A 17,662-nucleotide genomic window follows, 5' to 3' on the forward strand; every position below is an offset into this window, starting at 1 on the left:
GGTTAGAACACTCTCACCCACTTTCTCCAGCACGCATATCCACCTCTTCCCCGGAAATCCACACTTGACACTTTCAACCTCAGCTGCCCCTGCTTTCATTGTGTAACTGATGGAGTGTGTTGAATGTCAGTGGCATGAGGGCGGATTGGACAAAAATAGCTGCCTATTTAGGTCCCAATCTCTGATTCCGACTGCAAAAAACAGTTTGTTTCCTTCACTTTCCTAAAAAATGGTTCAATCTGCACAGATTTTTTTTTTTAATGTCACATCAAATGAAAATATTCTAAGCAACCATTAGTTGGTTATAAGGAAGTTTCTGAGTTGGAAACATTTCTCAATTTGGTAGAATATTACTTTTTGTTACTATCTGCATCTGGAGTCTGCAGACAGAGTGGTGAGCAATTGCACCATTTCATTGCTTGCCTAGAATCTCATACAGTTGCAAAGTAGGAAAGCTATGATTAATCATCCCTTCTTAATCATCACTCACACTCAAACGGTTGTGCTAAAGTTACAGACTGAGCAATATAAAGCTAAATCAGCACTGAATCCCCAAGTGTCCTGGCAGAGCACCGCAGCACTGAAGCCAAACAATCATGTTTGAAAGTTAGTGGTTCAAATTACCTACAATGATACCACAAAACCCTTTGACAAGTGCATTATGGGAAATTGAAGTGATGGCTCAAAGCCATCGGACTGCCTTATTTCCTATGACACAGCTTAAGGACTCTTCAGGTATGTATCTGACTCTCCTTAGTCATAATATCAAGCAAAATCTTCATCATTTTAAGGGTTGAGGCAAATATTAAAAGCTTTCTTTCTTTATCTGGCTGCCAATCTCACAAGGGTGACTCTGAGCAGCATACAATAAAATCAACAATAAAAACATTCTTCAAAATCCATTAAAACAGAAACAAGATCAAGAGAGAATGACTCAGTGTCTCTCACATGATCCAATCAACATGTGATCTTCCTCATATATTAGGAGAAATTATTTTCAAAGATACTTGAATCTGCCCTGCAATTTGGCTACTCAGAGTTACAACTTAATCAATAGGGCTAATGTTCATTTTAATATTTCTAATGGTGCACTTTATAAGAATCATTTGATCCCATAGATGGATGCCATTATTATAAAAATTAAGAATAGGGTTAGCTCCTTATGTATTAATGCAGAACATTGATTTTGATAGATGGGACTATGGAACTACAGTTGAGGGTTAATGAAACTTTTTCCAGTTTCTGATTTTTATTTCCTAGCATAAATTCACTTTTACCCATATCTGTGTCAGCTTGCACTTCTTTTTTTAAAAGTCATCCAATATGCATATTTTGCATCCATTATTTCCATATTCCTTTTTTAAATCAATAGAATTTGTTCTTTTAATATATGTTTTCCCATAAAGTGTGCTTTAGCTTATTACATTATATGCATTTTACATTTCTTTAGGGATACATTAAAATGTGCAAAACTATTAATGTGAACTAAAATCATAGTTCATATTAACATTAAATTGTCTGCTGAATAAATTATTACCTTTTCCTAACTAGGTTTATTCTCTAATCTCATCTATTCTTCACTACTAAGATGAAGATTCAGTCTAGCTTCTGAGGCTATTCTCATGGGATCAAATTACATAAGAGGCCAAGCTATGTTTTTCTTTTTCTTTAAAATCCATCTTGTGGTGTTCCAGTTTAATTGCACCAGCAGTGGAAGACATGCGAGTATGTGTATGTCTACATATTTGTCTGGTAGGTTTTTTCCCATACCATTTTTCAGAACTAAGCTCTTCAAATTAGCATTTGTTCTGATAGCAAATATGAACTCATGCATCTGCAAACTATATGAATTGTACAGTGTGTTCAAAGTATATCATTTACACAGATCATAGGATTCATCATCTTTTTACAGAGGCATAGTTTGCCCAATTTTAGGATACCATCAATGAAAACCACAAGGTAGAGGATTTGAAGTGAAGAGACACCCCCCCCCCAATTAAGTATCAGCCATGGAACTTTGTGGTGGCTTTGACCCAATTTACTTTTTTCAACATGGCCATTATTAGAGTAAATTTGGAGAGAGAGGAACTTAGCAAACTCTCACCTGGCTTCATTATTTAAATTGTTAATACCAGCATTTTGGTTTTTGCACTGAACTCACTTTGAAACTTGTGGAAAAATGAACATCCATTCTTAATGCAAAAAAATGAATAGAAGTTTAGAATAGAATAGAATCTTAATCAGAATATTGCTGGAAGGGATCTTGGAGGTCTTCTAGTCCAATCTCCTGCTCAAGCAAGAGACCCTATACCATTTCAAACAGATGGCTGTCCAGTCTTCTCTTAAAAACCTCCAGTGATGAAGCACCTACAACTTCTGAAGGCAAGCTGTTCCACTGGTTAATTATTCTCATTGTTAGGAAGTTTCTCCTTAATTCCAGGTTGCTTCTCTCCTTGATTAGTTTCCATCCATTGTTTCTCGTCTTGCCTTCTGGTGCTTTGGAAAATAAATTACCCCCCTCTTCTTTGTAGTGGGCCCTCAAATACTGGAATACTGCTATCATGTCACCTCTAGTCCTTCTGTTCCCTAGACTGGCCATACCCAATTCCAGCAACCATTCTTCATATGTTTTAGTCTCCAGGCCTTTAATTATCTTAGCTGCTCTTTTTTGCACTTTTTCCAAATTCTCAACATCTTTTTTGTAATGTGACCAAAACTGGATGCAGTATTCCAGGTGTGGTCTTACTAAGGATTTATAAAACAATACTAATATTTCATGTGATTTTGTTTCTATGCCTCTGTTTATACAAACAAGGATTGTATTAGCTTTTTTGGCTTCTTTAACTCTAAAAATTGCAAAGCTTTCTATATTTTCCTACATTTTCTGCTAGCATGCTACTCTTAGCCAGGTTCTCAGATAGATTTGTGCTCCAATACTGTGATTCATTGATTCTCATTCCTTCCTTTCAATCTCTTGAAAGTTATTACTGAATGTCTTTCAATCCCAAACCAGCTTCCCACTTCACTGTCATTTATAATGAAATACAAAATTGGGGTGAGGGGTAAGTAAGATAAACTTCTATAAAAACTTCACTTATAACATCCAGACATTTCACTCAGAATCCAACATTTAGCAAACATTTCCCCACTTTCTTAAGTGCTTGCATATGTCAAACAAAATTCCTTGTTTTTCTTTCCTCCTCATTATATTCACCATACCCTCTTTTGGACTGTCCTCTTTTGTTCACATTTAAGCTATTATTAAAAATACCTTTTGGGGTTCTTGCATATCCTGGATAGTGTTTTATTTGCCTTCTTTGACTGTTGTATATTGCTGTAATTTTTTTGTTTTGTTTTCTGCACACCTTAATTTGGAAGACCATGGCAGGATATCAAATACAGCTGTGCAGCATTCTAGTTTCAAAGGGGAAAAAGTTATTCAGAATGCTTGAGGGACATTTGCATAACACCTGTTGGCAATTCCTTAAGGCAGCTGCATCTTATCCTGGGACTGTGTGGGCTGTCCTCCACACCTGTTTGGTTCATGGCAGGTGTTCCATATCCTAAAGATCAGCCCTGAAGCACCATACAGCCCTAGTGTTAGACAAGGTTACCTTATAACCATGCATTTTTAAAACTGTAAAGTTTTAAAACAGCCCAGATTCTGGAGCATTCTGAGGAACTTGTCACCATTATCAAAAGATAAAACAATAGATCAATGAACAGGATGGAATCTGGCTGGTAGGCAAAGTATGGCAGGAAGGAGCTGGAGATGGGTTTTATGTCTCACACTGAAACAAGCATAGGCCTGGGGTGGAAAGGTTTGATGGCTTTTAGAAGTTCTGTTATGCAGAAATCAGGTGTGAGACTGTTTAAAATTGGGCTCTAGATAACAATTGTGTTTCTTGCTCTTCTATCCCTCTCTCTGCTATTCAGCTTCTTCCTTGCCTGATCTGTTATAGCCCATTACCAGCTTAGCACTGGGTTCTCTTAACCTGCTAATACTTGGGGAATTGACCTGGGCAGCATCAAATCCTGTGGAAGCTCAGAGATTAATTGACATTATGAATGTTCTGGATCCCATTGCTCAATGTCACTAGAGAGGACCAGGAAATGGGTCTTCACTATGACAGTTCCTGCCTTCTGGATCAGCCTCTCACCAGAGATCCATATGGCTATCACCATGGTTATTTCTTTGAAAAACTGGTCTTTTCCCTCACACCTTGACAAGAGTGAAGGGGAACCTCTTTTAGGATTGAATGTCTTCATTTGAATGTTATCTCTTGTTACATGTTACATTGATTCCTGTTGTTTTTAATGTATAAACTCTCCAGAATTTTTATGGGAGCTGACTGGTACCCTAATTCATATTTTGTAAATCATAAATTGGTAGTATAACTTCAGAGCCAGCTTGGTGTGGTGATTAATGGATCAAGCTAGAAACCAAGAGACCGTGAGTTTTAGTCCTGCCTTGAGCACAAAACCAGCTGTATGACTTTGGGTCAGTCACTCTCTCAGCCCTTAAAAACAGGCAAAGGCAAGCCATTTCTGAAAAACCTTCTTAGGAAAACTGCAGGGACTTGTCCAGATAGTTACCAGGAGTCAACATGGACTTGAAAGCACACATGGTACAGAGACAGAATATGTCTGGCACATACTGAAAATATTTTTTCTTGAGACACTTAGAAAGGAAAAAAATAAATGAAACCTTCCTCATTTAGAAGCCATGCTCCCAATTTGAATTGGCCACCTGTAGTGATTTTTTTTACTAAAAGAAATCTAAAAAATAAATAGGAAGCTCATTTTCCCCCAAGCCAGCAGACAGAGGAAGCCAACTTAACCACATAAGGAAACCAATTCTGCTCATAAAATGTAAGGTGATGGTTCTACCACAACAACTTCATAATATTTGAACCAATCAGTGGTTAGTCCCATGAGCAGAAATGATGAAAAGTTTACAGATTCAGTTGTGTAGGCTACTTAACTTATGCCCCATAAATGAGATAATTGCCCTCATAGATGTGGTAAAGGATGTTTGTGTCCCAGACATGGAATGGAGGAGGTGCCATTTTGTTTAACTGAAATAGGAAAAGGCTCTTTTGTTTTGAATTCAAAGAGGGGAGGTTAAATTCAAGGCAGTTCAAATGCAAAATGTTTTGTACATCCCTACCAGAAAACTAAATAACCAGACTCATGTGTGTTGATGCATTCTGTCCATTAGAGCCTTTTAGTTACTGACTCACACTATTGGTAGCTTAGCATGGAATTGGGATGTAGGCTTATTAATTTTTTTCCAAAGCTTGTAGGATCATTGGCATGGCAATCCCTCTTCAAACACTCCTGTAACCTAAGCCACCCAGAATTACTTGGATAATGAGATGGGTAGCATATGAATTTAACAATCAATATACCCAAACAAAACATTTCCAATTTCTTTAGCCACTTCATTAATTGGAAAGTAGCTAAATTACATGCATTAGTAGGCATCTTGTATTTCTGTTCATAGAGTATTGCAATCTCTAATCTGAAACAGTGTCATCCAAAAATGCATGTTCTTGCTGCTGTTCTTAGAATTTGTCTCCTGTAGTACTTGTTCTTCACTTTGCTCATCTATGTCTTACAGCAAATCTCATCCATGCATAATACAATGAGGGGGGCTAGTTTTTCAGCTTGCTCATTGCAGAGCCTGAAACTGAGAGGAAGTCATTGACCCAAGTTCATCCAAACAAAAGTAGATAATCTTTATTTTCAGAACAGCCTTATCTTTCTGGAGTTATAGTATTGCTTTGATACAAGTGATCTACTCTTATAATATTTTATTAGTTTTTTAATTTTACAATTAAAAATTTTAAAAGCAATGTTAATCATTCAATAATATACATAAATCTTTAGTACAAATCTCAAGTTACAACATCAGATATTTCCTCTCTTTTTCCCTTAATATCTACTATCTCATATTAGGCTAATATAGTTCTTATTATTATCAACTAAGTAAAACCATCTTTGTTACATTTATCAATAATTTTTAGCTTATACATATCTTAATTGTGTTTGCATTCAATCCTTATATACAATCAATGTCCTGTTATTACTTTTTTCCCAAGCTTTAATTTCCCATCAATATTCAAATTAACATTTGGTATTTATAATTTCCAAGCTTTAGGTAACCAAAGTTAGGTAACCCTATTTTCCACCATATTAAACCAAAAGTCTATTGGTCTTGTTACACATCTTACCTATTTGATTATAATGTTACTTTATTTTCTAAAAATTATCTATTTTCCACCATATTCAACCTTCTAATCAGTAATATGAAATCCCCTCTAATAAATCAAAACTCTAGTTTCCTTCAGCCTTACTCTGGCTTTCTTCCTTTACTAACTGACCTTCCATGTCAATACTTTTGAATCATCAAACAGTTCTCCCTCTATTATTATATATATTATTTGAAATAAGAAAGTCCATTCGATTACAGTTTTTTGGGAAGAACTAGCCCATTTATATTCATTAAATTGCCTCCTTATTACTCCAATTTCCCACAATTGTCCTGATAGATTTATCTTCTATTCAATCTGTTTTTCTTCCTTTTCCTCAAATTTCTTCTGATTTATGTAAAAAGTCTTTTCCATTTTCAGTGTTGTTACTCCCTTTTCTGATTTTTCCGTTGGCTGGATCTGTTGGTCAATTGGGTCCTCTGTCTTAGTGTTTAGTTGTTCCACTTCTCCTGTTATTTTCTGCATTGTTAGTTCTTTGGTTGTAGTCAAGATCTGGGTTTGTATATCTAAGCTGGCATCTTGTTCCTTTATGTTGCATCTTATTTTGTCATAAGCTGAAAGAATGGTTTCATGTATTGATTTCAACATAGAAAGGATTTTTTCCTGATCTTCATCCATATTCTCTTGATAATGTGTTAAGTTGAAGACTTTAAAATCAAACATTAAAAATAATTTTTTGTTTTTTATAACTGGGTATGGGACATCTATTTCACGTGTTATAGATAGTCTTTATAGTGGAAATTGTTTACCAAGTAAGAATTTATAGTCCAAAGTATTCCATCATCTCGTATAATAACAGATGCTTCTCATGTAAAGAAATAGGAAAGCAATTCCCCACATACTACTCTGAAAATTAGTAAAGGTTTACATTCATAGTTCAAAAAGGCTAGATATGCCGCCCAGAAATTCCTCCTTTACAGCTGATTTTTTTACAAGTGGTATTTGTCAAGGCCAAAAGAGTTTTTTCTAGAATCTGGGCTTCAAGCCAAGTCCCGTTTAGGCAATAACAAGTTGTAATACCATACTTCACCACAAGATGTCACCAATGCCGTTTAAAGTTTTTTAAGTCCAAAGTTTTTATGACAGTTTTTCAAGGTTTATTTTTTTTTTTAGATAAAAACAAACATCTCCAGTAAGAATAGGAAAACTTTTAGTCCCCAAGTTTCAAAAGCATATGCATCCAATTAGATTAGAATTGTGCTTATAGTTGCTCTGTTTCCCCTAGGTAGTTAGTCGCCGCTGTTCTTAGAGGGTGGGGTAGAAATTCCCTTCCCTCTCTCCTCACAGGAGGAAAAATACTTTGGGCAGCTTTTACAGGAAAAGATATTAAAAGTCTTAAAGAGAAGATCAGATCTCACCCAGTTTCATCCACGTTGCTTTAAAGGTGCTTGGTGATTTTGACTTCGGCTGTCAGCAGCTTAGTGATGAGCAATATTTCTATGGCCGGTCTTTCCCCTGCCGGTTTGGAGGGCTGCACGGAATCAAGTGGAAGGGCTGCCACCCTCCCACAATCAAGTGGGGGTCCCCTCCTTGCTCATCGCCCCTACAGGGCGACTTTTGACCCTTTCCAGGGTCCCCCAGTGGGACGAATTTGGACACGAAAGACGGAGCTCATCTTCCAGCATCTTCGGCACCGCGATGGCAAACTGGAAGCCCTGATCTACTCTTAACTGTCTATTTTCAGGATCCCTCCTTTCATCTAATCTAAACAGCTTGTCATTTATTCCTTCTCTTTCTCCAGGCAGTTTTCCTTGGAGACAGAGTCAGGAATGGTGGCCTATAGAACTGAAGACAAACATTCCAGACAATTGTTAAGGAAGTTAAAGCATATCCGTGACCCACAATAATTGCTGGTAGATAAAACTGAAATGGTATTCTGAAGGGGAAAAGCGACAAATTAATAGAAATGGCAAGCTAAATGTTTTAAAGAGTTTCTCTTCCTCATTCTTCATCATATATATACATGCCATTTTAAACCTGTGATTATTAGCATGAAAAAACCCCATTCTCTAAATTTGCAACAGTGTTTTTGGTATAAACATATTTTTTGCAATTTAGCTAATTGTGGGTATACGGGTGGTAAAATGACCTAAATGACTGATTAACCTCATTACCCAGCTGTTGTGGTACATTCTACCTTCTCATTTAACAAGGATCACATGTTTGTAGACTGAAGCTCAAAGTAACAGAATTATTTGTTTCTCTTAAGAAACTTCAGACCAGCTGGATTATACAAGTCACTGCTAAAGGAGCAGAACGTTGGTCACTAGTCTACAATTGCTGGAACAGCAGCCAGTGAAAAAACAAGCAGCAAGAAGAGATCTGCATATTTAAACAAGAAGGGGTACCCTGACACATCATTCAAATTCTGCAATGCAGAAGTTTTCCTGGCAGCAGAAACGGCACAAAAGATGCAATTAACTCTGCATTTGGCAGAACCTGTAGGATCGAAAGAGTTTAGACTTCTATTGATATGAGAGTTTCCACTTACAGAGCCAATCTGCACCTTGGCATTTGAGCTAGTTTGACCAATTCAATAAGCCAAAACCTACCGAGCCATAGTATATAATGTAGTGTGTTGTATAAATTCAATCATTGATTTGTAAATAATGGTTAATGTTTGCTTATTTTGTACAAATTAGTAATTATTAAATAAACCCTAGTTTGGTTAAAAAGCTTGGCATGGTATGTGAATTAAGATGCTTTTCTGAAAATACCATAAGACAGGAGTGAAGTAAGCAGAATGAGAATGTGTTAGAGTAGGGATACATATATCTTGAGTGGGATGCCCCAGGGCTCTGTTCTGGTCCCAGTGCTCTTCAACATCTTCATCAATGATTTGGATGAGGGGATAGATGGGAAACTCATCAAATTTGCAGATGACACCAAGCTGGCAGGAATAGCCAACACTCCAGAAAATAGGCTTAAGATACAGGAGGATCTTGACAGAATTGAACATTGGATACAATCTAACAAAATGAAATTCAATGGTGAAAAAGTAAGGTTCTACATTTAGGCAAGAAAAACCAAATGCACAGGTATAGTATAGGTAGTACCTTGCTCAATAGTAGCAACTGTGAAAGGAATCTTGGGAGTCCTAGTGAGCAATCCCTTAAATATGAGCCAGCAGTGTGCTGCAGCTGCCAAAAAAGCCAACACAGTGCTAGGCTGCATTAACAGAGGGTAGAATCAAGATCACGTGAAGTGTTAATACCACTTTACAATGCCTTGGTAAGGCCACACTTGGAATACTGCATTCAGTTTTGGTCACCAAGATGTAAAAAAGATGTTGAGACTCTAGAAAGAATACAGAGAAGAGCAATAAAGAAGATCAGGGGACTGGAGGCGAGAACATATAAGGAACAGTTGCTGGAATTGGGTATGTCTAGTTTAATGAAGAGAAGGACGAGGGGTGACATGATAGTAGTGTTCCAATATCTCAGGGGCTGCCACAAAGAAGAGGGAGTCAAGCTATTCTCCAAAGCACCTGAAGACAAGAAGTAACAGATGGAAACTAACCAAAGAGAGAAGCAACCTAGAACTAAGGAGAAATTTTCTGACAGTTTAGAACAATTAATCAGTGGAACAACCTGCCTCCAGAAGCTGTGAATGCTCCAACACTGGACGTTTTTAAGAAGAGACTGGACAGCCATTTGTCTGAAATGGTCTAGGGTTTCCTGCCTGAGCAGGGGGTTGGACTAGACCTCCAAGGTCCCTTCCAACTTTATTGTTGTTGTTGTTGTTATCTCGCTATGCTTCAGATTATGTACTACCAAGTTGATGTCATCTCTGATCATATAGGTCTTCTCCATGATGATTTAGTAGATTAGAACTCCTTATGTTTATATTTTTTATCCTCTGGATGGACAGACACAAGCAATTTCTAATTATCCACAATGCCCTAAATTCATAACAGGATTTGTGGGAATTTGTGAATGATGGCAGATCTGTGATATAGAAAAGGGCACACAGAGGATGCTTCATTAATGTTCCTCAAATCTAAAATCAACCAAATCTTAGAATGGAAAATATGCCAATTTAAAAATTGGCTTGGTGGAGTTGCAACGAATGGCCATGGTTCCATGATCCTTGTCTATTCCAGAGTCCCCATGACAAAAGGTCCTATCACATCAGGTTAATCAACTTGTTTTAGTGTCCAAGGCAAAAAAAAAAAAATCTTACTTATGCCTCTTGTGGACTAAAGTATCAGTAATAAAATTTTCTCCCTTTCATTTAGAATCTGTTACCCATGGAAGCCACTTTAACTCTTCCTAAAGATGGCAGTGATCCTAAGACATGTATCCATTTGATGCCTTCCAGATGTTCTGGATTTATCATGCTGACCGTGCACTGAATTCCATATAACATTTAGAGAATATATCTAAATGTAATGGACAAATAATGGATAAAAGGAACCTACCCTGATTGCAAGTTCCAGAACTCTTTCAGAGCAGCTTATTGCTTAAATTACTAAACATATAAATACATTTTAGGAATGTAGCATTCTAATTTTAGGAAACTATCAAAAAAAACAAGGAAGTGAGAAATTTGGAAATTGCTGGTGCATGCTGAATTAACAATTTACACTGTTAAGGATAATCCAACTGGGATTTGCTTCAAATGCTCAAGGATGTAAACAAGGTACTATATAAACCATTATCTTCATGTTGAGGCTGGGCACAATTTTCTATTCTCCTCTTGTGCAGTAAATAAAGTTTAACTTGTTATTAAGAGTGTGGTTCTCCACTCACTAAAGGGTTTGAGGAATTTTCCCCATCAGTGGAAAGGTCAATCTACATTTATCTTCTATTACTGTCAAGGACTGGGCCAAGATGTTTTGAAGCCTGAAATAAAGGAAATTCAATTTTTTTTTGCTTCTGATGCTTAAAAGCCAACTGAGTTTTCAATCTTGAAAAAAATCACTTTTAAATTTAGTAAAGGAGTGATGCAGTATGTGAGGGAAACAATTTAGTAAAGGAGAGATACAGTATGTGAGGGAAACAATATACATGAGAAAATGGCACATGCAGTACTCAAATGCAAGTGGTAATTATTTCCCTAGTAAAGACATTAGTTTTGGTATACAATACTGATCTTTTGGTGGATGCAGAATGTTCAAATAGCTCTTAGTTTTGAATCAGTAAACTCAGTTTACTACCCAGTTTAAGAGAACTAGTTTGGTCTAGTGCCGTGGTGGCGAACCTATGGCACGCGTGCCGCAGGTGGCACGCAGAGCCCTCTCTGTGGGCACAGGGGCCGTCGCCCCAGTCCTAGGCCTTCAGCTGGGTTTTATAAAACCTTTTTCGCTTTAGGCCTCCGCCGCTGTGTGCAAAAAAAAAAAAAAGGTTCAATCAATCAGTCAATTTCAACTTCTCGCAGGAAAAAAAAGATCTTGCAAAGTTGGAATTGATTGAACTTTTTAGTCCCACCTAGTCTGCCGTTACCACTGCAGCCACGCCCACCCAATGGGCCACACCCACCCGGCACCCGATGATGCATAAGTGGGTTTTGGGTTGCAGTTTGGGCACTCAGTCTCTAAAAGGTTCGCCATCACTGGTCTAGTGTTTAGGAGACTTGAATTCCACTTTAGGCATAAAGGCTAGTTGGGTGACTTTGGCTCATTCACTATCAACTCATATCAGGCTTGGGTGACAAGCCACAAGATCAATTCCTGTCACAACCTATATATAACTGCTTAACTACTTTAACATCGATTCCCAATGGATTGCTGAACACCCAGACATAGAAAGACATATAGATGATCCTACACAAAAGGTGCCAGGCTCTGAACAACTTCACTAGCAATGAACAATCATGAATAGGATTTGCACCCCACATGATGTCTGCCGGAATTCACTGTATAAATGTATACCATAAATGTACACTGTATAAATGGGGTATAACATTCTCTCCTCAGTGTGACTACAGGGTTCCACCTCAAACTGTAGATCACATAATGACTGCCTTAAGCTGAGGGCGTATACAGATCCAGTTTCTGATTTCTTTCAGATAAATGATACACTTCGATGATTAGAAGGCCTACACATTGTTATATAAATATAGATCTTTTTAACATTCATATTTTACTGTGTTTTTAATTTAAGTGGAGTGTTAATATACATTGTAAGTTCGTGTATGTTATGTCATATGATAAATAAATAAACATGTAAAAATTAACACTAGATGCCCACTAAAATCTACACCTCTATTTGAAAAAATAATCAGGCAGGCAGAAAATTTTGCAGAATAGACATTTTGTTCACTTTTTTATTTAAATAATTATCTCCTGTTACATAATATAAACCCAATTCTAACATTGGCAATTGTAATTTGCATTTTCTTAGAAATGGTTTGCGTATCTTCAAATTAAAACAATATATTAAAACAAGACAAAGGCTACAGCTTTAAGGCAGCATTAAATAATCCAAGGCTAACTTCACTGATGCTCTTCTTCTAGGTCACATTTGCATGCAGGCTGTACATAGAAATGTATAGCACCAATGCAATGAAAGTAAGGTCCCAAAACAAATCTTGCTAAAACAGAGCTGCCCTGTTGTGGCTCAAGTTTCCTTATACAGCAGAATAATCTACTGATGTTTCATTATTAGTTTTTGCTAAGCAGCTAAAAAAGGACAGAATTAAAAAAGAGAAACACTGAACATCATCTAGCTGAGTGCTTTTTCTACTAAAACAAAAGGAATTTCATTAAAAAACATTTATTTTCTCTTGATTCTGTGGATCTGGAAGCTCAAACTGGATTTAGTTCACTGTTATAAGTTGATATTCCACATAGAGGAAGCTCAACATACTGTATGAAGACAGGAGGTAGCTAAATGGGTATAATTTTCATTCGCTATTAAATTAAGAGGTCATAAGCCCAATGATAAAATCAGGATTTATAAACAGTCAAGTTGGGCTAAGTTTAACTCACTTCATAGTAGGCTGTTTTGCCCAGATGTTAAGGCTTTCTAACACAGTTACAGCTATTTATTTTGCCTCTGTCACTACAGATGCTTGCTACATCATTATGCAAACATGACAAATTCATTTCATTTACATCTGAGTTTCACTCAAGTGCACTAAACATATTCAAGACTGCGCTGGAAGCCACTAAAAAAATCTATTTATCACTATACTGAAGCTTCCAACAGTTGTATTATTTAAAGTAAAAGGAAGACCAGTCATCTGAATTTTGTGTGTGAGATTGTGTACATGTGTGTGTTTGTCAAAGCTGACTGGTTTAGCATATCTGTACAAATAAATTATGAATTTAAAAGGTATTTCCAAGAGTCTGAAATTTCATTTTATACTCAACATATGTTTAACAGCTTCTGTAAATGCATTAAATGTACTATGAATGTATCAAAATGCATTTCAAAAGTGGCCATCATCATCATCATCATTACCAACTTTATCATCATTTTTGTTTAGAATCATATAAGTAGATGGTCATAAAATACTGCAGAGATAAGGAAGATGGCTTTGAAGGAGATATGCAGAAACCATTACTTAAGCAAAAGGGATTGAAGCATTTTTTTTTAAAGTCCACAACAAGAAGATAACATTCAAAAGTGGCTCAGGCAGATGCCTCCCTAATTCACTGAAGTGTAAGAAGGAAGAGGAGGTGCAGCACAATCAGATACACAAGATTCTGTTATTACAGCCATTCTCAAAGTAAGTCTTCCTGCAAAGCTAATTTCCAGGTCTGGTCTACGTAGTGGGGCTGATCAATATCCTGTTCAGGATCTGAAATCTTGATTAGCAAATTGTTCACTGGGAATCATTAACAAACTCTGAAGCCACAGAACATTTAATGGTTGTTTTCCTTATATCTTATGTCACATAAAATAGATTCTCCAAATTCCTGAGTCTCATTGTGTTAAATTGTGGTTGCCAAAGGAAAATTCCTCTAAAATAGACTGCATTCAACTGTATGTATTCCAGGTTCTGATCTGCTCAAGAATGTTCACGTCAATATTTCAATGTTTTGCTTGTTTTTCCTGCTCTTTTGTAAAAAAAATCTCTGCATTTCTGGACCTTAATGTTTCTCTTTTTTTTTAGATCTTCATTTCAAGAACACTTGCTAACCTTTATCTTTTAACATGGATACATAACACTTTTTAGATTATTTTTTTTTGTTCGTACTGGCCAAAGAGTATATTTTAATATTTAATTCTGGTATAACTCCCTCATTTTGGCCTGCAGACCATCACAAGTCTTCTTAGCATCCCCTAGAAGCATGGCAGTGTTGGGCTTGTAAAAGATAGGGTTGTCAACGGCTGCATATCCAACACCTAGAGATCTCTTCATTACAATCACCTGAAACAAAGACTTTTGCGTTATATACACAGCATTTTTGCAGACATTCATAAAATCAACATTAAGAAAAAAATGAACTAATATGTTAGGTTTGTAGAAGTCTGTTATTTGTTTATTTATTAAATTTATATGCCATCCATCTCACTCTCTAAACTGATTCTGGGTGGCTTACAATGCTATAAAAACATAAATATAAAAACCTTAACATTAACAATAATTGAACAAAGGCTAAAAACCAAGAGGACAAAATGGTGCGGGATTGGGCTTTTATCCTTCTATCACTCAACCAATCATCTTCAGCGTAGTAGTCCCCCATCAGAGCCCCAGGCCAACTGGCAGAGTCAGGCTTTAAGGCCTTCCAAAAGGCCAGAAGAGTGGAGACAAATCTCACTTCCAGTGGCAAAGTGTTTCAGAGGTGAAGGCCATGGCACAGACCATCCTAGCTCCATGGACCCTCCGTTTTAACAGGGTTTAGCCAAAGTCTGTGTCCCCCCCTCCCCCTCCGGGTACCGCAAAACGGCAGCACAGCAAAATTTAGGTTGCCCGGGATGGAAATGTAAAAGCTAAATACCTCATCCTGTGGTATTGGATAATCTCAGCCAGCATTTTCATGTAGATGTTAAAAAGGAGCAGAGAGAGTACCATGCTAGTGGTACACCACAAAGGAGTGGCCATGTGCTGGAACTTTCATCTTCAGACTTATACAGTGCTATTTTAATACTGCCTTTGACTGATTTATAGACATCTTATATACTGCTTTTTGCTGATTGTTGTTAGCCACCTAGGGTTCATATGTAAGATGGGCAGCAATATGTATTTTCTTAAATAAACAAATGTACCCAGCTAATGAACTCTTTATCAAATGTAATTCAGAGATTATATGTATAGGGTAAATTTAATTATATCACACAATCACAGATGGTATAAGTGGGATAGGTTTAATTCCTTTACAAAACTAAGGATAATAATAATAATAAAGTTGGAAGGGACCTTGGAGGTCATCTAGTCCAACCTCCTGCTCAGGCAGAAAACCCTATACCATTTCGGACAAATGGCTGTCCAGTCTCTTCTTAAAAACAGGATAGGACAGGCAATCTATAGGCATTATAGAAACCTATTCCAATCCCTTGCTCAATTTAGAATCCACTAAATCTACAATAATAGGAGACATCCAGTATTTTTTTTAAAAAACCCAGCAAGAGAGAACCCATTACTGTTCTAGAAAGACCATTTCACTGTTTTAATAGTTCTTGCCATCAAGAAACTCCTCGTAATAATCACCTTTCTTTTAATTTCAACCCACGGTACCCTGTCCTATTCTTAGCTTTTAAGATGCCTGTAAATGACTACCAGATCTCCTTTCAGCCTTTTCTTTTACAAGCTAGTCCCTGGCTTCTTTAAAATTTCCTCTAGGTGGTTGGTTTTCAAACTCTTTATTATTGTGATAATTTCCTCTGAATCTACTCCAGCTTTAACTCCCAGAACTAGATGAATATTCAAAGTGTGATATAACCAGGACAAAGCACCTAGAACCATTATCTGTCATAATCTGGGCACCATCCTTTCCTTAATACAGCCCAAGATTCCCTTGATCTTTTTAACTGCTGCATCACAGCAACCTTTTCACCACATGGAGTTCCCTGAAATTTTATTCTTCTGATTTTTATCTCTCCCTCTCTTTACAATGAGTCTTAGGCTCATTGTACATTCCAAAATATATTATTTCTTCAAAACACCATAGAAAGGATTCTATTTGTTATGTAACATAATTTCTAAAGCTTATCTATGGATTGTGGTGATAGAGGATATACAGAGCTCTAGCTGATAATTACTGGCCCTCAGTTTTTAAAAAGCAAAAATAAGGAAGAAGCCTTTCGTCAATTACAACTAAGAAAAGCTAAAAGCTCTCTTAAATTAAAATAATTTTGATGGTATCCACTTTTTTCACCTATCAGTTCTTCAAAGATTGAATGATCTCAAGACGATATGGGGTTCTTGACCAATGTATCAAAGAATGCAGCTAACAACACAATTGTTTTTCCTCATAAAAATCATGGTTTTAACTGTGTACTTTTAGTATACCCATCAGTCCACTAAAAATAATGGGGTGAGGAAAAAAGGGTGTTAATGGCACGGCCTCCAGTGGACAGTTTTCAAATAATTGTATTCTTTTCCTTATCATCTATGTACTCCTCTACACTTATTAGCATTTTGACTTAAGCTGTTCATAGAAAAAAAGAAGAGCTGCGGGATATCAGCAGATTTATGAATATGTAAATGACTTTAAAGAATTCAATAAAGCATGGAATTTCTACTACAATGTTTTGTCACTCACCTGCTTTGCCTTCCAAACTTCAAGAACAGGCATTCCAGCAATGATAGAATTTGGATCTTCTTGGGCAGCTGAATTAACCGTATCATTAGCTCCAATGACAAGGACCAGATCCGTTTCTGCAATAAAAATACAAGAAAAAAAACACATATTCATTAATGAACAGAACTCCAATTATTATTAGTAACATCTTAAATTCTGGATTAGATATCTCTTAATCTGAAGTCCCTCATCCCACTAAGAACTATGCATGGGCAAGAATGATACTTCCTAAAACCAGATCTTGGAACACACAACACATTTGTTTTACTTCAAGTTGAAAAACATTGGATATAAATAATGGCTATTTTAATAGTGAGTACTACCTTCAAATTACTATTATCTAAGTTAATAGTCGGGGTGCATAAGAGCAAACCTTCTTGAATTTGCTTCTAATGCAACTTTCTGCTAAGTCAGTGTTTTTCAACCTTGACAATTTTAAGGCATGTGGACTTCAACTCCTAGAATTCCACAGCCAGAATTGCTGACTGTGGAATTCTGGGAGTTGAAGTCCACATGCCTTAAAATTGTCAAGGTTGAGAAACACTGTGCTAAGTGAACCAGGTTAGCTCCAAACTGCAATTTCTCAGAGGCCAGACAACTATGTTAGGCAGAATTTAGTCTTGTTTGTTAAAAAAAAAGTTCTAACTAGTGTTTATTTCTTTTTTATTTTTATATTGTTATTAGGTTGTAATCC

General features: G+C 36.6%; 1 protein-coding gene across 1 annotated transcript in view; it reads right to left on the minus strand.

The window, feature by feature from the left end:
• Positions 1-12,545: 12,545 nt before the first annotated feature.
• Positions 12,546-17,662, minus strand: part of LOC107291021 (NAD(P) transhydrogenase, mitochondrial) — a 57,893-nt gene continuing 52,776 nt past the window's right edge. The window contains exons 21-22 of the mRNA XM_015819969.1: positions 16,930-17,045; positions 12,546-14,594 (exon numbers count right to left, since the gene is read on the minus strand). Of these exons, the coding sequence (XP_015675455.1) occupies positions 14,445-14,594; positions 16,930-17,045 (266 nt within the window). The 3' untranslated portion in view covers positions 12,546-14,444. The remainder of the gene's footprint in view (positions 14,595-16,929; positions 17,046-17,662) is intronic.

Source organism: Protobothrops mucrosquamatus, unplaced genomic scaffold, assembly GCF_001527695.2.
Source record: "Protobothrops mucrosquamatus isolate PMUCROS unplaced genomic scaffold, P.Mucros_1.0 scaffold1035, whole genome shotgun sequence".
NCBI classification, from domain to species: domain Eukaryota; kingdom Metazoa; phylum Chordata; class Lepidosauria; order Squamata; family Viperidae; genus Protobothrops; species Protobothrops mucrosquamatus.